The sequence below is a fragment of the Stylophora pistillata genome, chromosome 3, assembly GCF_964205215.1.
Source record: "Stylophora pistillata chromosome 3, jaStyPist1.2, whole genome shotgun sequence".
In the NCBI taxonomy this organism is placed as follows: Eukaryota; Metazoa; Cnidaria; class Anthozoa; order Scleractinia; family Pocilloporidae; genus Stylophora; species Stylophora pistillata.
Window position 1 is genome coordinate 14,915,001 of NC_142521.1, and position 27,567 is coordinate 14,942,567.

At 38.0% G+C, this 27,567-nt stretch overlaps 2 protein-coding genes across 3 annotated transcripts in view; one reads left to right on the forward strand and one right to left on the reverse strand.

Annotated features, from left to right (window-relative positions):
• The window catches only part of LOC148734678 (uncharacterized), a 915-nt gene extending 753 nt beyond the window's left edge, over positions 1-162 (forward strand). Inside the window, exon 2 of the mRNA XM_088752812.1 lies at positions 1-162. This exon is cut by the window's left edge and continues 610 nt beyond it. The gene's annotated coding sequence lies outside the window, so the exon portion shown is untranslated.
• A 1,758-nt stretch (positions 163-1,920) lies between these two features.
• On the reverse strand, positions 1,921-27,567 carry LOC111340176 (uncharacterized). Of its 2 annotated transcripts, XM_022946972.2 has the most exons (23): positions 27,398-27,567; positions 26,113-26,171; positions 24,603-24,731; positions 19,877-20,069; positions 19,557-19,692; positions 19,120-19,171; positions 18,953-19,002; positions 18,604-18,670; positions 15,051-15,103; positions 14,446-14,476; positions 14,025-14,137; positions 13,666-13,738; positions 13,267-13,352; positions 12,897-12,972; positions 11,942-12,030; positions 10,734-10,872; positions 10,336-10,563; positions 9,477-9,596; positions 9,178-9,195; positions 7,385-8,760; positions 4,679-4,733; positions 4,022-4,218; positions 1,921-3,022 (listed from the first exon to the last, which is right to left on the reverse strand). In XM_022946972.2, the coding sequence occupies exons 4-22, from the start codon at positions 20,065-20,067 to the stop codon at positions 4,049-4,051; spliced, it is 3,123 nt and encodes a 1,040-aa protein (XP_022802707.1). In that variant the 5' UTR covers positions 20,068-20,069; positions 24,603-24,731; positions 26,113-26,171; positions 27,398-27,567; the 3' UTR covers positions 1,921-3,022; positions 4,022-4,048. The 2 variants fall into 2 exon arrangements, with proteins under 2 accessions (XP_022802707.1, XP_022802706.1); XM_022946971.2 differs by lacking the exon at positions 26,113-26,171.

Sequence of the window (27,567 nt, forward strand, 5' to 3'; positions counted from 1 at the left end):
TATTTAAGCAATAGCAAAAATCAGACCTGAAAAAAAAATCAGGCCTGTACGGGATTCGAACCACTGACCTCTGCGATACTAGTGCAGCGCTCTACCAATTTAGCTAACAAGCCAACTGGGAGCAGGCCGTTAAGTTGATTCGTAATAAACCCGTGAAAGTGATAAATCAGATATTATTACGAATCAACTTAACGGCCTGCTCCCAGTTGGCTTGTTAGCTCAATTGGTAGAGCGCTGCACTAGTATCGCAGAGGTCAGTGGTTCGAATCCCGTACAGGCCTGATCTTTTTCAGGTCTGATTTTCGCTATTGCTTAAATAGCGCTATCTACTGCGAGGATCGTTCACCATATGTAACAACGACTTCATTCGACGAAACACTCACCGACCCACTACCACTACCGAAACAAACGACACTGCAACCCCTACGACTACAGCAACCGTACCGTACATAAAAGGCATGTCTGAAAACATCTCACGCATCTTACTACCCTTCAATATCCGCGTCGCCCACAAGCCCATCACCACACTACGTCAGTTACTAACCAACGTTAAAGACAAAGACGAACCGAGGAACAGACAGGGAACGATTTATAAGATCAATTGTTCCGACTGCCAAGCCTCCTACATCGGTGAGACTGGCAGAAACCTCACAACACGACTGACTGAACACAGATGGGCTACGAGGAAAGGTGATGTCAGCAATCACATTGCTGAACACCATCGACTTACCAACCACAACATTGACTGGGACTCTGCGCAATGCCTAACCTACAGCACTGACTATTTTCAACGACTGACTCTGGAAAGCTGGTTTACTAACTTAGAACAGACTCCCCTAAACAGATGTCAACAACTACCCGCCCCATACAAACGACTCATTCACGACATAAACATCACAAACGACCGAAAAAGAATGACCTAACTTTACCGACAGATCGAAACAGACCAATCACGACCGACTTACGTCAATTGAGTCTTACAGCCAACAACATCACGGCAAAACCAACCGATCATTTCACACGAACTGGAATAAGAACATTCTATTGACAACAATCATTCACTTGACTCTGATGATGACTTCCGCACAGGTTGTCGAAACGTCAGTCACTACCACCGACGACAGTCTTTCTCAGGACTACACTCACCTGGATGATCAGACTACACCTTCACATGTTACCCCCGGGTTCAAGCCATTTACTGCATTAAGTTCATAAGACATAAACAAATATTGAGGCCGCGCGAAATAACATGCCCCTTAAGCGACCTGGTACTGGTTCAGCCAATCCCAGGAGTTCATTCTGACCATAGATTCTCATGGAATGTTAAACCAAATAGTGTGAGTTCTTCCTTCCTTTCAATGGTTCAGGGAGTGGTTTAATGGTCTCCCACGAACCATCATTTCTCGTGTTTTTTTTTTTAACTTTTAAGGTCATTCGGTTTTCAGCAGCCCAACTTTGGATGTTTTGGACTTCGTCCAAGGACGAATCAGAGTCACTGGACCTAACAAAAACACTTAGCGTGATGTCATCAACATACTTTAAAAGAAGATCTTTTACTTGGATACGCGGCCGTGAAATCGTTAACCATAATAGCGAACAGGATTGGTCCCTGGACAGTCCCCTGTGGGACTCCTTTATTGATATCGACAAAATTAGTTGATAATCCATCTGCAACAGTTCTTTGCTTTCAGTCTCTGAGAAAGCTCATTATTTATATTCTGTGATTCAGTTGTTTTGGGACTCCCCAGAACAATCCAGAGTATTATACGGGTTGTGTAAGAGGCCTTGTGCGTCGATTTTCTTCCATCAATGTCAAATTTCTTCTCTTAACAAAACCACGTCGAGTTGAAAAAGAAATACCTTTTTATACGCTTAGTTTCTCTGTTTCTCAGTTTTTTCAAAAAAAAAACCCGTGGTATTTAAGATTACGAGAGCTGAGTGGATAGTTCATGTATCGTTTATTGATAAAAACATAGACAAATAGAGGGCGAAATATATTATATGGTGTATTTACAGTTGTATGATACTATTAATATAGTTCTAATTCTAATAGCATAAGTAATTAAACAAAGGATAATAACAGTAATATTTTTCTACTAAGTAATACTGGTAGTAAAAACGTCAAACTGCTTTCCATTTTGAGACTGAGTCCTCTTCTCGATAAAAAGGAATCAAGAACGATAGTTAGACCGTGATTAACGCAATGTTTATCCAACTGTTAACATTGTCATTGGATGACAATAAAAAATTTAAGTCATTTGTAGCCCAGGACGGATAAATGCCTTTCACAACAAAAGAACCGTACAAAAATCGTTTTCTACAAGAGCAAACACCAAAGAGATTAAAATCAGCCAAAGAATGGCGAAAATTGCTAAAATACCACTACATTCTACACTTTTAAAGCGTCATTAAGACTATCAGATCGTTCTGTCATTACCTTTTTCATCGACCATAGCAAAAGCCATGATTTTTTGGGCGTTTTAATGTTAGTTTGTGCCATTATCACGGGCACGTCGGCACTTATGCTCTGTTTACTGTTTAAAAAGGTATCAAAATCTCAGTGAGAAAGACGGCATATATAGTTGCCCAGTAACTAAAAGTTACGAAATCGACGCACTTAGTAACCAGAAGAAATTTACTTCGAGCAGGTATATTGTACAAAAAGCCGTCCTTCAAAACGAGAAAGAAAGTTAATTTACGATTGACCCTTAAGCGTATATGCAGAAGCGCTGTTCTTGGGTCAGAGAGTCTTCATGCAAGTTGAAAAAATAAAACATGAAGCGTGTTTGTAAGGAACCATCAGGACAGCTCCTCAGCAGAAAAATATTATAGAAGGAAATCAACATTTACCTTAAGATATGATTTTCCTTAAAGAGAGTAAGCTATCGCAAGACATTTGGTTTCATATAATGAGTTGTGGAGACTACCTACAGTTACGCAATGTTTCTTTAAATGATCATTAAAGCAACGAATCCCATCCTCTTAAAGCCAACCTCTAGGTATTTTTGCCACAATTCTGCATCTAATGAAGTGTCAAAAATATCATTAAAAATGATGTCAGTAAACAATATTATTAGCTGAGTAAATTAAAAAATCGAGGGCGTGTCACACTGAACGTTAAACACGAAAGCGCGCTATAAAAGGAGAGGTCCCTTAGGTGCCTGGTAGACGAACAAAAGGAGCTAATGAGATATCTATTGTTTACTTCCACCAGCATGATGGCAATGATGTAACGTGCGAACCACCTACTTCGATTTCAAATTTACCGCCACAAATAAAGACAGTTTCCATGGGAGAAAGGAAACATAAATCTCAAGAATTCTTGTATTGTGATGAAAACATAAAACAATTTTGAGGAATGCGCCTGCTGTTCACTGCTTTGGATTGGCTATAGCTCAAGCTGACTTGACTCTTAGGGTTCTACATCACACGACGGTTGATTGACAAATGGTCCAGAGGTACCTAAGGCACCTCTCCTTTTAGAGCGCGCCTTCGTGTTTAAAGGGTGTTGTAAACTTAAGCTTTCTTAGGTGTTTATGTCCTGTCATTGCGATGCCCAGGATAGTTTTATGTTCACCAAAATAGATATAGTACTCAGATGTGGGGTTGTCTTCAAGGTCGAGTGTTAAGATGGGATCTATGTTAATTCCGAAATATGCGAACAATTTGTAGATTATACCATCGCAAAATGTGCCGTACAGATTTATTGTGAGAAAACTTCGCTAATCTCAAGGGATGCCTCGAAAATCGGTATGTTCAGACATAAAAGAGAGGGAGAATTAAATTGAACTGGGGGCTACGAGGTTATGGTATCTTTTGACATATCTACTTATGCATAATGCAAGTAATAATTCATAAACTAGCATATTTTCGGAGTCAGCAACTTAACAATTCCCTAGATCGGCAATAACCTTAGAAATAAGTGTTAAATATGTATAGAATAAAATAATAATAATAATAACAATAATAATAATAATAATAATAATAATAAAAACCATGCACGTAAACAAAGCTAACTCACCAGTATTTTCAGTAGGCACAATGTTTCTCAGCCGTTGACAATCCTCTTTTTGTCGGATGCTTTGGCTTTCCTTGCCAAGAGACGAGTAATTACCTTTGTGTTCAGGCCCAGCTGTTTCAAAGAAGCTTGGTTTAACTCCATATCATTTTGCACTTGCGATTTCAGAATGCCACTAAGAAGGGAAACCTCGATACACTCTAATAAATAAAAATGGATACATGTGAGCAGGTGCCAAGTACCAAAGCATTAGAATGCTTTACATTTTATGAACTAAGTAAAAGAAGCAAGCATTTCAAAACCAATGGGGCAACACATAGAGTAAACAAGTGGTTAGGCTGCTTGCATAGAAATGTTCATCCCCATTTCCTCGTCTTAATGGGTTTTCTTTCATATATAGTTTTTCGTTAACCCAAGCTGCATTAGCTGCAGGCTACCCACAATGGCCAACCCACCAATAATATGAGCAAATCCTCGATCTAATCCGTTATTTTATCATCGATAGAATTACACTATCTTAAACCCCTGAAGTGCTCGTCATATATTTTCATACATACATCATCAAAGTGTACGAGTATGTGTATGAAACAATTCGTATCCAAGCTAATCCACTGAGAAAATATTAGCGAAAAAAGGAATTTGAAAAAAAAACTTTCATACCTTTCACAAACGCCGAGTGAGTCCCACTGTTTCTGCCATCAGTCAGCGGTGGGATCTTAATCGCAAAAAAAAAGAAATTTATTCAGGATACTTACAACTTACGTTCGAGGAATATGTTTGTGAATTCAAGAATTCACTTACAGCATGTTAATCATTTTTTATATTGTCGTTGGCGTTGTGGCAAGCATGATATCACAACATCCAAAAGAAAGTGACGCTTGTATAACAGGAACTGCAAATTTTCAGATCCAGATGTAATTGAATCACTTTTCTTGGAAATTATGGTTCCCCACGGTAAGAACATTATTGTCGGTTGCGTGCACAGACCACCAAATCAAAACACTGCTATGTTTATCGAAAAATTCAACAATATTCTCTCCCTAATTTCTAAAGACAATTAACATTGTTATGTGATGGGAGACTTTAACGTAGACCTTCCACAATACAATCATCATGCTTCAACACAGGAATTTATTGACAGCTTATTTTCACACGCCTTTCTTCCTCTCATCTCCAATCCAACGCGCCTCACCTCGTACTCTGCGACACTAATTGACGACATATTCACCAACAACCTTGCACATAATGTTTTAAATGGCATTGTACTAAATGATTTATCTGACCACTTACCGGTTTTTGTATATATTAACGACGCAACCCTAACGCGCGGCACAGAAAGGAAAATTATGATGTGCACATTCAATAGCGATAGTTTGCAGAAATTCAACGAGAATCTTTTAAACATAAAATGGTCCTCATTTCGCAACATGGAAGATCCCCATGAGGCCTATAATAATGTTGTTGAAGAATACCCCAGAGTCTACAATGCCTGTTTTCTAATTCCTATAAAGGTTCTCAAAGGTAAACGGGTGAACACGTTCTTTTCCACATGGCTTAGCCCTGGACTTCTGAAATCAGTTAACAAGAAGGACAAACTCTACGAAAAGCTCGTCACATAGCCCTCCACATCTTCTGAAACGAAATGTAAAGCCTACAAAAACAAACTCACCCATCTCATTCGCATTGCCCAAAAAAAGATACTATGACTCCAAATTTGAGAATGCCAGAAATGACCTCAAAACAACTTGGAAATTGTTAAACGAGGTTATCAACAAGCGTAAAAGTAAGTCATCTCTTCCCTCATCATTTAAATCTGAAGGCAGAACATTAACGGATCCATTGGAGATCGCTGACAGATTCTGCAAATACTTTACAAACATTGGTCCCAACCTAGCTAGATCTAGACCCAGTGTGAATCCTTCTTTTCGTTCTTATCTCGGTTACAACAAACATCCCTACATTAACTTAAAGCCCACCACAACTAGTGAACTGGAGAGTATTTGTAGCATGTTCGCTTCAAAGAAAGCTCCTGGCTATGACAGTATCCCATTGCATGTCATTAATTATTCATTTCACCTTATTTCTGCTCCTTTGGCAGATATCATCAATCTATCTTTACTAAAAGACATTTTCCCGGACAAACTTAAAATCGCTAAAATCATTCCCATCTATTTAAGCAATAGCGAAAACCAGACCTGAAAAAAATCAGGCCTGTACCAATTGGCTGAAAAAAATCAGGCCTGTACCAATTGGCTTGTTAGCTCAATTGGTAGAGCGCTACACTAGTATCGCAGAGGTCAGTGGTTCGAATCCCGTACAGGCCTGATTTTTTTTTTTTTTTTCAGGTCTGATTTTCGCTATTGCTTAAATAGCGCTATCTACTGCGAGGATCGTGCATCATACGTATCTAATACCGCAGTTCAAAATATATGAACTTCATATATTTCATTGTATCTGATTTATCACTTTCACGGGTTTATTACGAATCAACTTAACGGCCTGCTCCCAGTTGGCTTGTTAGCTAAATTGGTAGAGCGCTGCACTAGTATCGCAGAAGTCAGCGGTTCGAATCCCGTACAGGCCTGATTTTTTTCAGGTCTTATTTTCGCTATTGCTTAAATAGCGCTATCTACTGCGAGGATCGTGCATCATACGTATCTAATACCGCAGTTCAAAATATATGAACTTCATATATTTCATTGTATCTGATACGTATCTAACTTAAATAGAATTTATTATTTGCAAACGCGAGCTGTGCGGGCTATCACCAACTCAGACCATCGACCCCATTCTGCTCCTTTATTCTCCAAACTAGGAATTTTATATATTTTCCGAGTCAATTCGTTTGAAATCGCCAAATTTATGTTTTATTTCAAAAAAAACTTATTGCCTCCATTGCTTCTCGATCTTTTTGTAAGAACTAGCCAAATTCACAACTATGGTACCAGAACAGCCAGCAAATATCGAACGCATTTGTGCCGTACAAATTTCAAGCAATTTTTACAATTCTCTACCAAGGTCCTAAAATTTGGAACTCTCTCCTCATTTCAGTCACTCGTTCGTCAAACTTTCTCAGCTTTAAAACGAAATTGCAAGAGTTCTTACTTAAATAATCACTGAATCGGCTAAGCCGCACATTCGCAGCACTTTTTCTTTACTTGATTTATTGTTGTAAGTGAGGTGGCTCTCCCATAAGCCTGGTGGCTTCTTGGGTCTCCTCGCCTTCTAACTGTTATCACTGTTATCGCTGTAATTAAATATTTTTATCGTTAAAATAAGGCAAATTAAAGATGATGATGATGATGATGATGATGATGATGATGATGATGATGATGAAATATAAAATAGCTATTTAAATACACTCACCCGATTTTCTGAGCCAGTCCAGCTGGCGCAGTCCTCGGTTGGATCTTTGCAGGTCTTAGCAGTGACATTTTTTATGCAACTGCTGTCGCTATGCTCAAACTCAAACCAGAGGTGCACGCATTCTCCTTGATTGTAACCTTGAACCTGAGCGCAAACAAAGCTGACTGAGTTTTCTTGACAGCAAGCAGGGCAGAGGAAACCTTCTTCATCTGATAAACTCGCGAACCAGGAGAACTCAAGGCGCTTGGAGTCAAGTGCCAATTCAAGCTGTTTGCGAAGTCTATTTTCGGATACGCTAATGAAGTTAAGCCATTTAATTCTCCTTTGAGTTGGATGGAAAACACCTTCAGACGATGAATGGTTTAGATGGATGACAAAATCCATTTCCTTTTTACAGAAGGTAGGTAGAGCAAATTTCTCGATCATGGAAAGAATTGACTGACTTGCATTTTCTTCCTCGTTGCTCCGCAGAGAAAGATGCGACGCTTGTCGGTGAAACAGGCCGAAAGGAACTTGAGCAGATTCAGATGTATAGAGAATGTAAGAAACCTGTGCGGATGTAACCGGGTTTGTAACAATGGTTGAGAGAGATGACTGTAACTTAACAAACCTCTTCATGAATGAAAAGACAGTTTCGTCCAGTTCCACAGTTTCCAATTTCTGGAGCATTTGTGAGAGGTCTTCATAGGGCGGGGCTGAAGCCAACATCTCAATAGCATAACTCAATCCGGACGATGAAGTGTACAAGTGCCATGGAAACTGATACACAGGAGCAATGACTCTCCTGTTAAGCCGACTGTTCAATGATTTCAAGGATCGTTCTTCGGCATTAATATCAGACAACATAGTTTTTATTCTTCTCACAGAATATCTTTCGCTTAACCGTTTGAACATTACGTGTGCTTTCTCTTTTTCCTTTAACCTGTCACAAACAAAAGGTGAATCTACGCAGAACACCCCCCGTGAGCTTTCAAGCACTTGTTCAGCTTTCCGATGAAGTAAAATGATCGGCGATGTTAAGCATTGTTCTTCGGCATCGGCTCCAGGAGCAACATTGACTATATCCTGAGGCTTACGGTCTGACTCCCACTTTACTAAGTTTATTCTTTTTATCTGTAATCTCTCAGAAACAGCATGTATCTTTTGGAATGGGTGCACGACCTCTAAACAGACTTGAATAGTTCTACGTTTTGTGGGGGACAATTTCCACAGTAATTCTCCTAAATTCTGATGAACCTGGATAATTCTTTCATATTCTGTAGTTTCGCGAGCAAAACCCAATATGAGTCTTGGTACGTCAGGAGAAATGTAGGGCAAACTGAAACAAATTGAGCGGGCTTTTACCCAAAAAGACTTCACTCCTAGCTCTCGAAGTTCTATGGAAAAAATAAGTTGCAAAAGATTAAAGATTAATGATAGCGTAAATGTTGAGATAACAAAATACTCGATGAAAAGCGGGGATTTATTGCGTTTCACGTTTTCTTACGAATCTTTCTTACAGCGTCATAAAAGAAGTGAAACATTTTATACTAAAAGTGACAAAAATTGTCGTGAGATGACATAGTTCTAGCCACAAACGTTTTTGGGACACTCAATATCGAGGGTTACATCAGGGATTTGTGTTTTTTATTTATGCTCGAAGATTTTAAGGCCTTTGGTAAACTAGGACCCTTAAGATTCAGCTATTAAGTAGTAAGTTTTCGTAACAACGTGGTTTTCTGCTTTTACTTAGTAAGAGCACGTTAGCGATCTCAACGATATCAATTTTTTAAGTGCTGTATGCAACGACTCACCCATTGAAGGCCTCTGACCTATAGAAAAAGAAAAACAGAAAAGAAGGCAGAGAGTCAAATTGAAATTCCTTTCTCCTCCGTACAATTAAAACTAAAAGTCCAGTGTCTTGATTTGTGAAGAAACTTCAAAAATACAGCTCTTGGAATTCAAACTCAAAGAAGAAACCAAAATCACGTTCCCCCAAACCCGGTCCGCGCAAGGGGAAAAAGGAAAGCCCCTGCATTCTGGATAACTTAGCCGCAATTAATTGAAATCATCCTCTACCTTTATTCTACAATTTGCTTATGCAGAAACTTACTTTTGAATTCACCCAAGAGATCAGAGTCTTCATCTTCTGAAGCTTCTTCTGTATCAGATGTTTCTACATCTCCAAAATAACCCTCCTCTACTAATTGATCCTTCACCGCTTCTGTTACCACTAAAAAAGTGACACGGTCGTCAAAAACATGTTAGCAAAGAATCAAGGCACCATGATACAGTTTGTCACGACCAAGGTTTCCTATCACAGAACTAAACAATATAGCTTTCCGGTTATATTGCAAAATTTCAAGCTCTCAATAATGACAAAAGTTGAAATAATGGACATCTATATACTTACTACGACAGCATTCTCATAATTTTATTGAACAGTAATGAAAATATGAACCCTTCACTTGAAAAGGTTAACCTGGAGTAGGCACTTCCAATGGCGATTGACTTTATATGTATACCTGTCAAATCTTACATTCCCGATAAAAAGAGACTGGTAGCCGTTAAAGGGTGAATTAAAATTGTTACCTTTATTTTAATAGTTTGTTCATTAGTCATTAATTTAAGTCTTAAAAAAAGAGACAGTGAAGAGAGTGTAACTTTCTGTTACGAAACATATTTCTTTCTATATCAAAATACATCGGTTAATCATGATTACGTTTTTCTCAAACTGCCAACAGATCACTTTGCCAATTCAGGGAATCGCGACAGGAACTCCTGGTTAAGAAATTAAGTAGCCATGATTTTCAAGCACTTCCGAAAAGAAATAAATTTAAAAAATGAAAAAAGCTTTGGCCTTATCCTGACGATTCCAGGTTTATTTGAGTTTGCGAACCTCTCTATCCAATTATTTCTTGTAATAAAATTTTGGAGATAGCTATTGCATGAAACAAAATGACTAATTTTACCTGACTCGGGATAATTTTCCCTTGCTGATTCGTCACTTTCGTACCATGAGTCAGTCACACTCCTGAGACGCTTTACAGACTCTTCCACCTTATCCAGAGAGCGTTTAACGCGCGAAATCTGCTCGGTTGTTGAATTTTCAAATTTTTTGTAAGTGTATATCGCCTTTGCCACATAATCACCGTTCAGTGTGGTAAAAGTAACTGTAACAGGTCCTGGTGCGTCACCACCTATTTCATACAAATTAATGGTACGAGGTAAATAATAGAATACGTCGGCAAGAATTTCAACCCTCCGGCAACACCACTAGTATAATAAAGGCTGAAAAATAATCAATCTTCGCAGTTGAAGGTCATTTCACTTTACACGGCATAATCAGACAAAAAAGGAAGACACTTACGAGGAATTTCCTCTCCAAGCATGGCCAGACCATCCCTCGTTACCCTAACTTTCTCGTAATTATTGCCAAAATATGCCCAACCTGTTGCCATTGAAGGAGGAAGTTCTTCATCTATTTCTGCACGAAAGATTCCTCCACCCTAGAGGAAAAGGAGGGAGAATACGCTTCAAATGTTCATATACCTACCTTTTGCAAGTTTGTTTGTTTTGTTGTGTTCGTTTACTTTATACGCAGATTTTGAAGTGTTTCTTTGCTTATTAGATAGCAACTATGCGAAAATTTAGTCATGTGGAAACACAAGAAGTATGTATGAGTACATCTCAAGAGCGCGAAATAAATAACACCTATGAGACACTCGCAATTAAATCCTTCGCTTGCAAAATGTCAGCGTCAATGTCTCTATCCGCCATAGTTCCCGATTTGTCTTCACAGTTGGCTATGTCACATTTATGCAACATGTCAGTTTTGGCCGCGCGTTCAATAGTTAAAATGGAGAAACTCAGTTTTTGGCGCCAAATCGTACTTTCAATGTGTAAAAAAATGGTTGCTGAAAGTTTAGTAGGCGCTAAGGTCGATTATTTCAAATTCTAAATAAAACTATCAACCAGAAAACGCAAAAAGAAAAATTCGTGTCATCCACGCATATTTTTTTCACACGTAAAAAGATCACCGTATTTATGGTTGCACAATGAATCGGGCCTTTCGCAACTTGGAGTTAAATGGTTTGGTATATTACTGGTGTTCCTAAAATAAACAGAACAATGTATGGCCGCTTAGAGATAAGAAATTTCTCTTCTTGAATTGAACAATATTTCTTCCGTTCGCTGCTCCCACTCGTGAGATATTTTTTTACACTCTTAGTAAACGAATCACGCTTCCTGATATGTGTTGCGGCAAGATGGCAGATCCTGAGATTTTGCTATATTTTCTTGGATAAATTTCAGAAACTGATTTAACGCGAATTTAAACAATTTCTGATCATTTCGAGGGTCGGGTTATCCCAGAAATATGCGAAGAAATTCAGCGGATTAATCCTTGGATAAATTTGGGGCAAAAGCAAAAGAAATTATAAAGCAGGTGCTTCTTCGTCGCCCTCCGATATATTTTATAAGAAACAGAGAGGGGCTCTTCAAGTCCTAAACGGTGCCGCTCATTGCAAGTTTGATAAACAAAAAAGAGCAAGGTACAAATATTGAATCTGACTCTACCTGCAAAGTCCCCTCGCTGGGTTTCATTCTCGCTTCTTGTACGCGTAAAGATTTTGGTCGGTTGAGAGTTTCAGCTTGACACGTACTCGCTGTAAAAAAAGTTAAAGGAAGGAATCTAAACATTTAAAATCTGAGACGACGTAAAGACACAAAGCAAGTTTTATCCCAAAATATAATAACACCATGGTTAGTCACTGCAGAGCCCCGCTTCCTCGGGGCCGGGACATAACGGGGCATATAAGGGGAATTTTCACAGGCGAAAGGGCCGCCGGTGAAAGGGATGTGGTTATCGTGGACTTTGACGGCTTTTGCGTGCCATCCAGGGTGCGGGGAAGTAGCACTAAGCACCAGTCTAAATGTCCCGCTATCTCCCGGCCCCGAGGGTGCAGGGGTTTACATCGATTGGTCCATTAATTGTCCATTGGTAAGAACATGTCCAATCTACTTGTGACGCGTTTTACTATTTCGAAATGCTACTTTAGAAGAAGATTGGGTACAAGATGGGATGCTAGTCCTTTTCATATTGCTCACTTTACCTGATGTTCATATTCTTACAGCTTCATGGCTCAAACCAAAACATCCTCACCCGTAATCGAGCACGCTTTTTCCTGGATTATCACAATCCAGTGGATCTACTCCGTGCAAATTTACTCTTCCATAATCATATTCTACAGAATAGCATCACATAAAAGTAATAATTTAATTTGTCTCTTACGCTGAACCACACGATAAATCTTTCCAAGCCAAAGCCTTTACACGAGTCTTTTTTTTCAAATAAGCAGTCAATAACGAGTCTACTCCGAATTTCGATTTCCTGTCCTAGCTCAGTTTCTTACGGAAATGTTTATTCAGTTAACTTCGTTAATCTTAGTTGTTAGCTTTCATTTTTCCTGTAATTACGAAAAGCAAGCTTAACCGGTCTAATCATGGATACTATTTACTTTACTAAACTCACCTTCAGACGAATTACCGCTGTCAGATTGTCCGGAAGAATCTCTAATGTAGTTTGGTGAAAGATCTTTCCCCATCAACTACAATGAATTGGAGAAAAACGCAGATATGTTTACTTTGAGCAATTATAGACGCCCGTGCAACTGTGTCAACAAGAACTTAAAATTAACTTAAAGCAAATTTTGAACTCGTAATTTATCGACCAAAGTTTAACCATAAAAAAAATATATATATCAAGCTGATACCCTGACTACTCAGCGAAACGAATAATAAGCATTTAACAGAAGTATTACTAAAAATTCTTGGATTGATAAGATTGACGAAATCGATTGTTTCTCAAGGAGCAATGATATAACTAATTGAAGTTAATATACCTTAATACGCTTCCTGCTTGTTTTTGTCACTCCACCCCCTTGCGTTGTTCCTTGGACGCGGGACATTCCATTCTGAGAAACGATTTCTAAATCAAATAATCAAAATTATTCATTGTAACTCGGTTTGCTGTATCGTCCAAAAAGCCAATCCAAATTTGCCCCATGTGGAATTTTGCGGCACAAATAATTATCTGAACTCCATTCAAAAAACTTTGTACAAAAAAATTACAAGTATATGGAAGACGACTTTGAGGGTTTTAAGGTTTAGGAAAGGATCCCCTAAACGTGTAACACGAAAATTGCCAACTAACTGATGACAAAAACAGTCTGGAACTTTAACATATATGTCACATTTTCAATTTATGTTAAAAAGCGGATAGTCAAGCTTCACTGGCCCACCTTCTGACGAACTGAAAGCACTGTCATCGCTTTGAAAGGCATCAGTGGAGGTTGAAGGAAGCTGGTTTTGTAGCTGGTAAAAAAGAAAGAAGCTTCAACTGTGTCAAAGATGCTGGATGTTTATTTCATTAAAAATCAAAACGAGTTAAAGAGTACATGGGACAATTTTGAAATTGTATGAGCGAGGTTTTGTCCAAAGTAAGAAAGTAATTGGGCGCATTAACCTAATCTAGATTAAATTTATCTGAATGAATCTAAATAAGGCACAGATCTTTTCGCATTCACATAATTTTATTTAATCATACCTTTGTACCAAATACTAAGCTTAAAAGAATGCCTTATTTGATTTTAAAATTTACCTCACTTTGTTCTTGATTACCATTGGTCAACTGTGGGGTCCTTGAGATCATTTTAACTGTTCTGGCTTGCTCTTCAAAGTCCAAGGGATCGACGATATTCTCAAAAGCCATGTCTTCAAATGAATTGAAGTACCGTAAGAAAATGAGCACTATGTCTATTGTTTGATTTTTTAGTAGACTAACTGGTGTTCATTAGTCATCAAAGACAACTCAGACAACTCTTCGACTCAATTTCGATAGCCCGAGCTACTTTTTCTGTGACGTGAATAATTTCCGTCCACTACTTCACATTATTCTCCAACGACTAGAGTTCCTAAGAGAAACCCTGTGTTAACAAGCATCGCATTAAGGCAAAAGGTTATCGACATGGCATACCTAACTTTGACATTTACGAAGTCTCCTATATGAAAAGCAGAATTACCTGGTGAGTTGGGCACGTTCAGGTTATCATCCTAGATATAAACAGAGAAAAACGAAAATATTTTAGTGCTTGAATCAACAACAATAAAAAACAAGAAGGGCACTTCCTTAAATTAAACCAAAGCAGACACTGAAAAGGAAGACAGACTTGACCATTGAAAGTCATAATGGCGATTTCGGCGAATATTTGCAAATTTTGTTTGAAGGAACACGTTGATTTTCGTAACAAAAAGCTGGGACCGAGTCGATTTCTGACTATTTCTGATTTAAGATCTAAAATGTTTTTGTACTCTGGAGAATATCATTCCAGGTTCTATGGTCTTGCATACAAAAATAAAGAATGGGCTCACGCAACCAAAGGAGCGGTCTACTTATACCCAATTTAATTTTTTTCACTCCAACCAATGATATCTGCTGAAATTTACCCAGGACCACCCTTTTCCAACCAAGAGTATCATGTGGAGAAGGTAACTTGTTGACAAGGACCACTGCATTATATTTGAAATGAGCTTAGGTTACACGGAGGGTAACGCGAGTGCTCGATGATTATCTTTGATAGACTACCAGTATAATAACAACGTAGAAATAATAGCAGAATTCACTTACAATCCATCCAGGTTTATAACTGTTCATATAATGTTCCCATTGTGTCGTTTCCACTGAATTTTCAAGAAAACAATTAAGTTTCAAAGAGTTAGAGCAAGTGAAACAAAAAGAGACAATCTGTGACTAATTGTAACATTTCATTCTAAAGTAATTATTACATGATTGCTTCATGTGGAGATTTTTAAGCATGAAGCATGAAAAGCTTCAAAGTACTCAATTCAGGTGTCAACTACAGGTGGTAGGTTATAGACGTAAATTTCGTAAATAATTGAGTTCGTTTTTTGATGATACTTCCTCGTTTTATCGATCCAAAAATAATACAAAGATTACATTTCAAAAGTAAAATATTGACTTAGAGTTTCCTGAACAAGCTGTGCATGGTTGCGAGACGCACGATTGATAATTAAGGTAAACAGCGTTACATTGTGACCTTCTAGCAGTAGACAAGAATGAAAACAGTTCTGTAGAGTCTTCTCGTCTATAAGGATTTTTTTAACATTTTTCGGTAAATTATTTTATTCCTGGCGACTTTATTAATACTTGACGTTATCAACTCAGGAATAAGGACCTTAAGAGGGCTCGAAAGGTTTTTTGACCGCGCGGAGAATGGATTCCAAGATACACGCAAACAAACAGACATGGGCACGATGAGCGTTTCAAAATAGTCCATTTTACAGTTGTGAACTTAGTTGCCAAGCCTTTGATTTGGAGTGAGGCTGAAGGTGACCTTGTCGTGATAGAGACCTGTATCTTGTTAGCATGATAACAAAGTTATTTACATTTGAAAGGCAGCAAGGTTTGAATCATAGCAAGGTCACCCCTAGCCTCACTCCCGTTAAAAGGCTTGGCAACCAAGCACACAACTGTAAAATGGACTATTCTCTTTTAGTGTTTCCAGCGAAAGTGGAAAGTTTACTTCTGGAAAGTGGGTAGGAAAATCCTTGGATGGCAAGACTCTTGCCGAAAGTGGTAAAAAAAATTGATCTAAAGGAGGAGAGTGAAGTCGACACCGCATCAACAAAGTCGCTCGATAAGTCTTTGTTTTGCGAAAAATTTAAGCGAATACCTCTGAGTGATAAGATTTGTTTGGCATTGAATTTGATTCCTAAATGAAATTACCGAGAGCTTTCCTTAACAACTCACTGGAAGATGAAAACGAAAATAAAAGCATTGTTGGATCCGGGATTGTAAACATTGACAGTTTTATGAACGGAAATGGAGAAGTGTAAATGTTGCCTTTAAAATTAACATATTTTTCAAGTAAACATGAGATCGAAAAAATGTAGATGAGACTTTAATTCTAATCCAAACACATACGGTAAAGTTAAATATAATATTTATCTTAAACTTGTGAGAAAGATTGCTGATATTTCCCTCGATAAACTGTAAATTACAACTTGGAAAATGCAAACTCGCATTTATTAGAGAAGGGTTGCAAAATTTGTTTGGTTTACCATTTGTGTAAACCACAAGACTGAATTAATCGACTTTAATCAACGAATACTTAGTCAGAAACTTCTAACAGTGACAGAATAAAACGGGGCGGCCACGCTTAGTAAAACAACGCAACGAGTACATAGCGAGTACAAGTTTCGACATGGCGGTTCTCTCATGCACTCGAGCACATGTTTTTTAACTGTCTCTGCGCATGTGCCGAACGCACACCGCAGGTTAATAATATTGCGGTCTAGACTACTAGTCACCAGATTCCACACCATTTAAAACGGAATAATAAAAGTTCACGGTTATGACTGTGGCAAAGAGAGAAAAAGAAAAATGAAGCCAAGGCTTGTTCGTACCTCTAGTGCCTCGAAAATTATGGAAATTCGCGAAATCTGTGACCAACAAATTACTGATGTATATGAAACCCTGTTTTCCGCTAAGTTTGACGCTCAGCACAATCTGGGAGGCGTCAAAGCAAATTCTTTTCACTACAAATTCTTCTCACTCCTCCACTTCAAACTGCACATGCACAATTTTATCGGTCAATCATGGTAAATGTGGATCGCCGAATGAGGCCTTCGATCAAGCCATCTTCTTGGATCACAGATAAGATACCATCCAGACGTTGGATGGAAAGCTTCATCCGGTTCGACAAACTTGGTGCGGAAGCTGGCAGATGCTTGTTTTTGCATGTTACATCACAATCTCAGAACGAGAAACTTCAACATAAACGGCTTCAATGGATTACTGGCATTGGCGCCAACTGCAAAATCAACTTGTCACCATATATCGAATTCTGCAAGAGAATTCTCTCCGGAATACTCTTACATTTCCAACGGTCGTAACGGTAGGCAGTCTGGGCTTCAAATGATGACTCATTTTTCAGGAATGTGTAAAATCCGAAACCAATAGTAAATCCATCTTCAGGACGAACGCTTTTTCCTCGCTGAGGGCGGACTCGTCCTCACGAAAATAAGCCGTTGAGTCTGCGGTATCGTTTAAAACGCGTGACCGGATATTAAAGTGTGAGCTAAAATTGCAAAAACCGGAAATAAAGCTTGCTAGGTTGGTGAGCTAATATCTCGAAAATTAGTCCGGTGCCCTACCCTGATTTTTTGTGTACAAATAGTATTAATCATTGAACGTTTGTGAAGAGAATTAAAAAAAAATTTATTTGATGTAAATTTTTTTAACATCTTGTAACGGCATTTTCCCAAATAACTCAAGTTCTACCAGACAGATTTTTTATATCAAGTGTACAAATAGAGAATGTGATGATGTTTAAGAAATTTGAAAAAAAAAGTAGGTCACTGACTTGGTTTTTGAGATATCTTTCAAAAACCGAGTTTTAGAGGGTCTTTTAGCACCGCTGTTCGATTGCCGTGGCAACAGGTAAAGCCTGACGAACACCCTTAAAAATGTACTAAAACAGTTTTATACAGATGTCAAAACAATACTCTAATGCTAAGTTTAAGAGTTCTGATATCTTTCATTATTTAGCACTTGCCGTTACTTGTGGAGAACCTTTTCGAGCCTCCTTAAAAATATATTAGTTAACGACGCACACGCTGTCATAAAACGAAAGTTTACATTTTCCAATTTAAAATGACTACACTTCAAGTAATATTAATAGTAACACTCTCTAAATGGATAATACGAAATATTTTGGATAAACATGTATAAAAAAACTTATATCCATTCTGACTTTAAGTGATTTCGTCTGTTCTTTGTCATTACTGCATGGTAAACAAGACAATAGGTCGCTTAGAGCGAAGAGTCAGCTTTCGGCGGTATCATATTTTTAGATGGGTGTAGGGATTTTTCTCTCCTAAATGCTGCTTTATGACATCATCAAGTATGAAAAAGCTTCAAAATGCTCAATTCAGGCGTCAACCATAGGTTGTAGACGTAAATTTAGTAAATAATTGAGTTCGCTTTTTGTGAATTGTTGGGTGGAAACATTATTTTACGGTACCGTGTGTCGAAGAAAAACATGATCATAGATTACAATTTCTCAATTTCAATTTTTGTATTAGACGAGAAGAAAATCAGTGGGTCCTCATACCTTCCATGGCGCCAGAGAAAATACAACTTCAAAAAATGAACTTACCTTTTGCATTTTCTATGTTCATAGATGTCACTGTTGTCACGGATTGTGGTGTTTGGGTTAATGACACCTTCAACAAACAGGGAAAATTGTGGTTAAATTCTGCTTCTTGGATCACAGAAATTAATGGGACCCATGTAACCCGGTGCAGTTATGGATCTTGCAATTCAAGTTCTGATTTTAAGAGACCGGCAACAATGAGCACTAGTGTAACTGATATAAATGACGTCTCTGCACTACATGAGGATACTGTAATTCTGCCTATTTACAAGGAGAATTATTCATTGAAAGTATGTGAAAAAAAAAGAATGGTAGGTTTAATGCGTGCTCTATCATTTAAAATATCACTTACAGTCTTGCCATTTTTAAAGTTGTGGCAGAAGCTGGTGGATGGCGAATGACCTAGATAGAAAATTAATTAATACTTTACATGAAAGCTTCAGGTTTGAAACTAGGGTTTCAATAACAATCAAAGATTGAAGAGATAAAAATACACGAAAACGATTCGTTCTTGTGTACCTTGTATTGATGAAGGAGGTCCTCCTTCAGATGACACCAGGTTTAATACAAGCTGATTTTGAAATATGAAAAAATTGTAAAAAATTTATTACTTTTTATTCAAATGCAGTTCATTTTGGCTTTCAGACATGCATTTATATGAGCATCCAGGCATGTGATCTAACTTTTCATAAATATTTGAAAATTGCTGGCAGTAAAAAAGGACCCTTTATTTTGTCACACAATTCGTTAAAATTCTGTTCTGTGTCATTTACTAGTTGGAAACTACTACTTAGTCTTGATTAAGAAAACCACTATTTTCCCACATTTTACGAATTGCTTAGCTCAGAGTGGCATACAGATAGTAACGAAACGAAGGGTGACTTATTCCGAAAGTATCGAAGGTAATAAGCTTCAAAACTGTGCTTTTATATGATCGTTTTCTATATATTGTGTACCTCGTCCTCCATGATTACATACAATGCCGATTGGCCTTTTATGTTTCTTTTAATCGTTCGTCCATCCCAAACACGGTGAATACCATGAAAGTTGAATTGATCACTGGTCTGTCCTTCTCGTGATGCGCAAGAAAACCTGAATAATAATGAGAAAAACATTTTCACAGAACTGATTCTTCAAACTTCGCACTTCCGTTCTTTATGAATCAAAGCCATAAGAATTATGCGCACTGTATTTACGATCTACTAAGGGGTACAATTGGTTTTGAAGAAGGGTTATCATTATATTATTTACTGTATGAAGTACTTCATGCGCTCACCGTTTATTTGATAAGATAGGGTAGAACAAACTTTCAAGCAAGCCTCTCACATGAACATCTGTCATGTCTCGATGAAATGTCACACCACGCTTGTACCGTTCTCCTTTTCTCAATCCTGCAAATTCTGATAGGGTCAATGTCCTCGTTTCATCTCTGGTTAGAAGATAAACACTTTTTCGGAATTCTTCCATACCTAAAAAGAAGCGTTCGATAAGAAGATGTACAAACTCTTCTTCAATTTTTCTTTTATGAATTTAAATAATGAAATGCACCTAATCCAACAAAGAAGACGAAATATAACTTTTAAATACGTCCCAGTTTTAAAGGCATATCTCCTCTCAAAGAGTTTATAAATTTGTTAGCCTCAACATATTATAGCCTCGATGTTCTCGCGAGTTGTTTTGCTCCGCCAAAAATGAAACTGGTTCGGTTTTTGTTCGAGGATAGCAGAACTTAGCAACCGGTGATGCAATATCTTTATAACAACCATGAAATGTTTTCATCACAGCAGTTTTAAATGATACATCTATAGCAAGGTGAATAAAGCTAAAGCAAAGGGGATATCAGTTGTTTAATTTCATCATCCTCAATACTAATCCACCAGTTACCCAAACCCTTTTAATTACCAGAAGCTCAATTCTGTTTCTTGGAATCACAGGGTCATTGGCTTTCAGTTTAATCCCAGCTCATCCTTATTCAATTCTGCATAGTATATCCAGGCACTAGTTCACCACAGTGTCATCTCTCTTCACTATATCTAATCGCTACTTTCAACCAACTCTGAATTGGCAGCAGATCTACCATCAACTATAAGCTTAGAAAATTGTTCAACAATAACTTTTTATTTGAATTAATAGCATTTATAAAAAGGAACAAGTGTGAGACAGCTTTAGTGTCACTGAGTAGGGCATTAGATTACGTACGTCATCCTCTCATTTAGCTAAACTAAAGGCTTATGGTTTCACAAAAGTAGTATAAAACTCCTTAGCTCAACCTTTATGGACTGCAGCGAATAAGGTCAAACTGAGCACACGGCGGTTGTGAGATCCTGTTTGAACCCAAGACCCTCCGTGATCTAGTCGGATTCTCTTTGCATGCTCACTTTGGGGGCTGGTTGGCTGCATGTGATGCTTTAATGCATGTGATGCTTTAATGTGACAGCGTGATGCCGTTAGCTGATGTTTGGCTGTGTAGCCGCGTGATGCGGTTCCAGTCAATACCCACTAATTGACCATTGCTCACCATAGAGTCTCCTGTAGCTCAGTGGTTAGAGCATCTGACTAGATCAGGGAGGGTCGTGGGTTCAAATCCCATCTGGAAACTAGTTTTTTTATTTCCAGAATAATTTAACTAATGAAACGAAGACGACCCTTTTTATATTACAAGATTCATGCAGATGATTAACAACTCTATAATATGGGCGGAAATTTAGTAGATGTGCAAGATGACAGTATGTGGTGAACTTTCCTAAAGGGAACTATGATACGTATAGGACCTGAAAAAGACATTCGATTTTTTATTTTTAATTTATCCTATGGTGTTCCCACTCCGTGTTTTTTGTGACAATATTGAAAATATGTTGCGTGACACAGATCAGGATGTCCCGTATGTTACCTGATCAGTTCCCTGCATGCTTTAGAATAGGTCTACGTTGATCGGACGACAGGGTTTTCGTAATCCATATAATCTTGTCACATTTTCTAATGTTGTTTTGATAAAGAGACATAAGTGCTACTATTTTTATCACTTTTAAAAATGAAAGCGATCCTCGCAGTAATGGGCATTACTTGAGCGGTAGAGAAAATAAGTCCTAGAAAAAAAAAACTCAAGCCTGTACAGGATTTGAAGCCATTAACCTATGCGATACCGGTGCAATGCCCTACCAACTAAGCAAACAAACCGACTGGGAGCTGGTTATTATTTTGATTCGTCTGTGAAGTGATGAATCAATGACTGTACATATATGAAAATCATCAATGAGCATTGCAATCTAAGAAATATATATGAAAGCAATCCTCGCGGTAATGAAGACTACTTAAGCGATGATCGCTTCCATATTCATTTCTTAAACCTAAGTGCACTTCATATATTCACAGTCATTTATTACATTTATCACAATTTATCATTATTCTTATTATCATAAACATCATCAACAGCACCCACGCAGACAAGAAGACACAGCATCTAATTGTTATGACAATGACTCTATCTCACTTGTTCTACGCCTTACTAAGATGTTTTGCTCTTGGCAGTAAAAAAGCAATTAGTACTTTTTCCTCTTTATCTCAGCCTCTATTTCAGTCCTAAAACTCGATCAGAATTTACTTCCCTCACAACGTTGTTATAGTGCTGTTTTCTGACCTTGCTTCATTTTCACGGCTCAGTGGATCCTTGAGATAATAGAATTTCACTTATTCCGGTTCTTCGTGGCTTTTCCTACAGCCCGCAAGGTTTCCATACTGTTTCATTCTAGGCCAATAAAAAGTTATGTTTCTCATTTCTGATGGCAACTCGTCTTGAAAATAATCTTATTAAACATCGACTCCGAATTTCACGACAAATTTTACCATAACCCGAAGTGCTAAACGCCTTCTACATATCAATTCTACCTAACAATCCAGACTTTTTCTCTCACCTGAGAAATCTACTGCACTGACAGTTACAAAAACGTCATAAAAGGGTAAAGGACCTCTTTAATTGCGATCCTCGGCGACTCGATGAGTCATGACTAGAGGCCAGGAGGTGATTTCGCACGGAATAATACGTTGAATGTTCACATGACCATAACACAGATGATTAAGACTTATTACATTAGCATTTATCATTTTTGTTATAAATGTTTTTAGACTGTGTGCAAACTTTGAAGGTAAGCATGAAAGACTTGTGAGCTTTGAAATCTTTATGTTTTGTCACAAAAGCAGGCTAGCCGTATATGACATGGCCAGGCTCTGCTGAAGTTGCTTGAACAGACTTATAGCAACAGTAATCTCTTTTCAGGCAGGAAGTTACGAGCAGTAATGACTAAATTATTTGTAAACCAAAATGAAACTGAATGACCATTCATGTGGTCACATGCGACCCCAAATACTTTCAGAGGCTAACAAGAAGCACCCATCCTACGCAGAAAGGAAGACAAAAAATGTAATTGTTTTGACAGGGACACTAACTCGCTTGTTTTAAGCCTTGCTTAGATGTTTAATTCTAGGCAGTAAAAAAGCGATGGATACGTTTTCCCTTTTTTTCAGCCTTTACTGCAGTCATGAAACTGACTTGACCTTGCTGATGCTGCAGTCACGGCTCGATGAATACATATGGATAATCAAATTTCACTTATTTTGGTTCTTCACGGATTTTCATACAGCCCGCTCTGTTTTCATTCTGTTTCACTCTCCGCCTATCGAAGTTATGTTCAGATTTATGATGGCACTACGTCGAGAACAATAACCTCGTAAAACATCGGCTCCGAATTTTATCGAATGAGAGTAGTCTTAGTCCTTGGGAAAACCTCGCCAAGTCGTTCTTCTCGTCATCAATGTCTAACAATGAGGGCTTGTAATACGTAAACCGTACTTAAAATCTAATCAGTGTTTTATACCAAGCTGATAGGATGCACTCCATGTTTCATTCTGACATTTTGTCTAAGGATAAATGTTTACTATAAGCGGAAGTGATTAACACGTCCTACATAACAATCTAGCCTCTAAAACTATACGACTTTTTCTGTCACCTGAGAAATCTAATGTACTGGCAGTTACAAAGTAGTCTTTAAGGGTAAAGCACTTCTTTAATCCCGATCCTCGTCGACTTGATGAGTCACGACTTAAAGCCACGAAGTGATTTCGCACGGAATAGTACATTGAATGATGACCTTCACACAGATGATTGACTTGTTTGTCACACTGGCTTTTATCTTTTTGGTTAACACTTTTTCAGACTGAGTTCGAACGGAGGCGCTAAGTATGGGAGACATTTGAGCTTTAAAATCTAGTATTTCTTGTCACAAAAACTCCTTGGCTAGCCGTATATGACATAGCCAGGCTCTGCTGAAGTTGTTTGAACAGACCTAGAGCACCAGCACTCTCTTTTCAGGCAGGACGTTATGAGCAGTAATGACCAAGTTATTTGTCAACCAAAATAACACTTAATAGCCATGCATGTGGTCAGAATCGACCCCAGATACTTTCGAAGGCTAACGGTTAGTGCTAACGGCAAGTGTAAAACATAACACAAAGAAATGATCACATGACTGTGGTACAAATAATTGACATTAAAGCACTGTATCACTTCTCCTTTCACTATATCTAATCGTTACTTTCAGCCAACTCTGGACTGGATACAGATCTACTATCAACTATCAGTTAAAAATATGGCTCGATAATAACTTCTTTGATGAATCAATAGCATCTATAAAAAGGAATAAGTGTGAAATGGCTTTAGTGTCACACAGATGAAGGTAAATTTGTTGATGTGCTTTCCAAAAACATGAGCAGGGCATTTGATTGCCTACATTCCCCTCTCATTTAGCTAAACGTAAGGCTTATGGTTTCACAAAAGTAGCATAAAACTCCTTAACTCAACCTTTATGGACTCCATCTAATAGGGTCAAACGAAGCACAATTGAGAGACCCTTGGAGAGGGTTTCCGAGAAATTTCCTCAGGGATCTGCATTTAGGCCATTATTATGCCACATTTCCAGAATGATTTAACTACTAAAAAGACGACATACCTTTTACATCAAAAGATTTATGCAGATGATCACCGACTCGATAATATGGGCGTTAATGTTGTAGATGTGCACGCTAATCTGACAGAATGTGGCGAACTTCCTTTAAGGGAACTATGATAAGCGCAGGACCTGAAAAAAACACAGGCGATCTTTCATTTTGAATTACTCTTACAGTATTCTCGTTTGGTTTTTTTTAATGTTATTTTGATAAATAGATGTAAACATAGTAGTCTTAAAGGGTAAAGGACTTCTTTAATTCCGATCCTCAGCGACTCGATGAGTCATGACTAAGAAACCACGAGGTGATTTCGCACGGAATAATACATACATGATCACATGACTATCACAGATGATTGTCATATCAAAACATACCCGAATGAGACTGATTCACTTGACGAAAATAGCATTAAATAGTCATGTGACCATATTATTAGTCTCGGTCTCCTTGCAAATCAATGCTTTTCGAAGCCCATTGGAAGTCGTGTATTTATTTAAGCATCTTTTCTTCTTTTTCTTTTCACAATCACTTCGTAAAATATACAAGACACCAGAATTCAAGACAAGACTGAATATCGAGCGTAAAAACCGCGACATATCAGGGGAGGCCGCGTGCCATCCAGCATTTACTATCAAATAAAGCAGTCAGTATTCACCGTCCACAACAGCAAATAGGCAACTTATTATAAAAAAAAAAAAAAAAAAAGAGAGAGCGCTTTGAAAGTATGTACATGTACTTAAAGACAATTTATAATCAAAACCCTAAGTCCTCGGGCCTCTCACCCGAAAAATATGAGGATTTTGAAATTTCCAGTCGGCGGTAATTCTTTCTGCACGTGTCTGATATTTCAGACCTTCGAAACTGCTGCCATAACTCACTTTGAAGGCGGTCGAGATCCCTTTATTAATTAGTCCCGAATGTCATACAGGAAAATTGGATTTTAAGGCTAAATTTCACACAAGCTTAAAGCTTAGCGTGAACCAAATAACATTAAGACAAGCGAAGAACACTTAAGACGAGCGGATGAAGGCAACAACCATTTGAAATCTGATAAGACGCTAGCGCTCGTTGGAACGGAAGAATATTCTTGATTGAATTTCAAAGGCAACGTCCTTTCAAACAATAGATGAAACATCGCATGTTTGCAATGTTTTCGTCTAGTAAACCGTAAACCTATTCATTGGAAACAACAATAAATAATACAAGCACATTTATGTGGAGGAAAGACCGGAGTTGCTCGTTTTCTCGTGTTTATAATTAGGTTCATTTCATCTGGTCTGTTCTCATGAGGAGTTCTATGCGATTGTCGGACTTAAAAGTCCTTTAAACCGAAACCAGAACACTTTCAACGGTCTGCTGTAATAGCACATGCCAAACTTTCGATAGAAACACAGGCGACACGGGGTCGAATTGAACTTACATCTAAATGAATTGTCATTAAAATGCAAGCTAACAACTCTCCCTAAACTCTGAGGGGAAAACATTTTCGCCTTTAAAAGACTTTCCCCTTACCTTAATGTTGCCAGATAGTTCGGCAAGATAACTTGAGTTAAGAACCCAGTCACTGAGCACTAAAAATGAAAGATTGAAGCTTAAACTTCGACTTAATTCAATTACTTTTATCCTTAATGGTCACGCCACTGTGCCATTTAATGAATTCCTTGAGTAACTTGAATCTTAGATTATGTGAATGGTCATGTGACAATACACTTTTGCAATCAAACCTCCACGCCGGTGATGGTAACCCGACACAACATGACAGTAGAAAGCGACAAAAACCAATTCGATCATTGCCACATCATTTTTTTAATTAGAATTATGGAAAAAGAAATTTCACTAAGAAATCCAGAAAAAAGTTTTTATTTCCTGTCAGTTTTGATTACAAGTATAAGCCAAAACGAAAATAACGATTACTAGCTCCAACTGGAAAACTAGTTGCTTTGTTATACAAAAGAAGGCATTTGTATAACAAATAAATTCAAGAAGATGATAAGTTGACGTCAATAAGCCTTATAACCTTAAAGCGAACTGAAATTACTTCGCTGACATCCTTCTAAGATCTACTTTTATCGCCTTATGACTTGTCTAAAGTTTTTCTTAACCTCTATCGTACGTAAGCAAGCGTGGGTAATTTGACTCAGCGAGTGCGAACGAAGAATCACGCGACCACTGCACTTTTTCCCACGCACGACTCACTCTTTATTTCCTATGTTCGGTAGATACGTGTTATTGTTTTCCCCTTTGTTTCAGCCTCCATTTTAGTCCTAAAACTTCGATGAGAATTTGCTTCAACTACAATGTTGTTATGGCGCTGTTTTCTGACCTTGCTGCATTTACTTAAACTTGATGCTGGCGCCACGGCTCAGTGGACCATGGGATAATCGAATTTCACTTATTTCGGTTCTTCATGGATCTTCATACAGCCCACAAGGTTTCCATACGGTTTCATTCTACGCTGATGAAAGTTATGTTTCCAATTTCTGATGGCAACTCGTCGAGAAAATAACCTTACAAAACATCGAATCCGAATTTTAATGAGTAAGACGAGTAACGTTGGTCCTCGTGAAAAGGTCGCTAATTCGCTCTTCACTTCATCAATTTCTATCAGTGAATGCTTACGATACGGAGGCCGTGGCATTTTAACCCCGATCCTTGATTCATAACGAGCCGATAGGACGTAGTCCGTGTTTTATTCTGACAGTTTGTCTATTTACGATAAATTTTACTATAAGCGGAAGTGCTAAAAGCGTTCTACATAACAATCTAGCAACTAAAACAAGTCGACTTTTTCTCTCACCTGAGAAATTTATGGCTCTGGTAGTTACAAAGTAGTCTTAAAGGGTAACGGACTTCTTTACAGCCAACCCTCAACGACTCAATAAGTCATGACTAAAAGCCACGAGGTGATTTCGCACGAAATAATACCTTGAATGATCACATGACCATCATAGAGATGAATGACACGTT

What these genes read in the sequence shown, in the direction of transcription:
- LOC111340176 (XM_022946971.2), bottom strand. Translation starts at nt 20,067, where the DNA reads ATGGAAGAATTCCGAAAAAGTGTTTATCTTCTAACCAGAGATGAAACG. An exon ending in GTAATCAAGAACAAAGTGAG is followed by an intron (nt 13,739 to 14,024) that starts GTAAATTTTAAA and finishes CTTTTTTACCAG; the next exon opens with CTACAAAACCAGCTTCCTTC. An exon ending in GGAAAATTATCCCGAGTCAG is followed by an intron (nt 9,597 to 10,335) that starts GTAAAATTAGTC and finishes TCACTTTTTTAG; the next exon opens with TGGTAACAGAAGCGGTGAAG.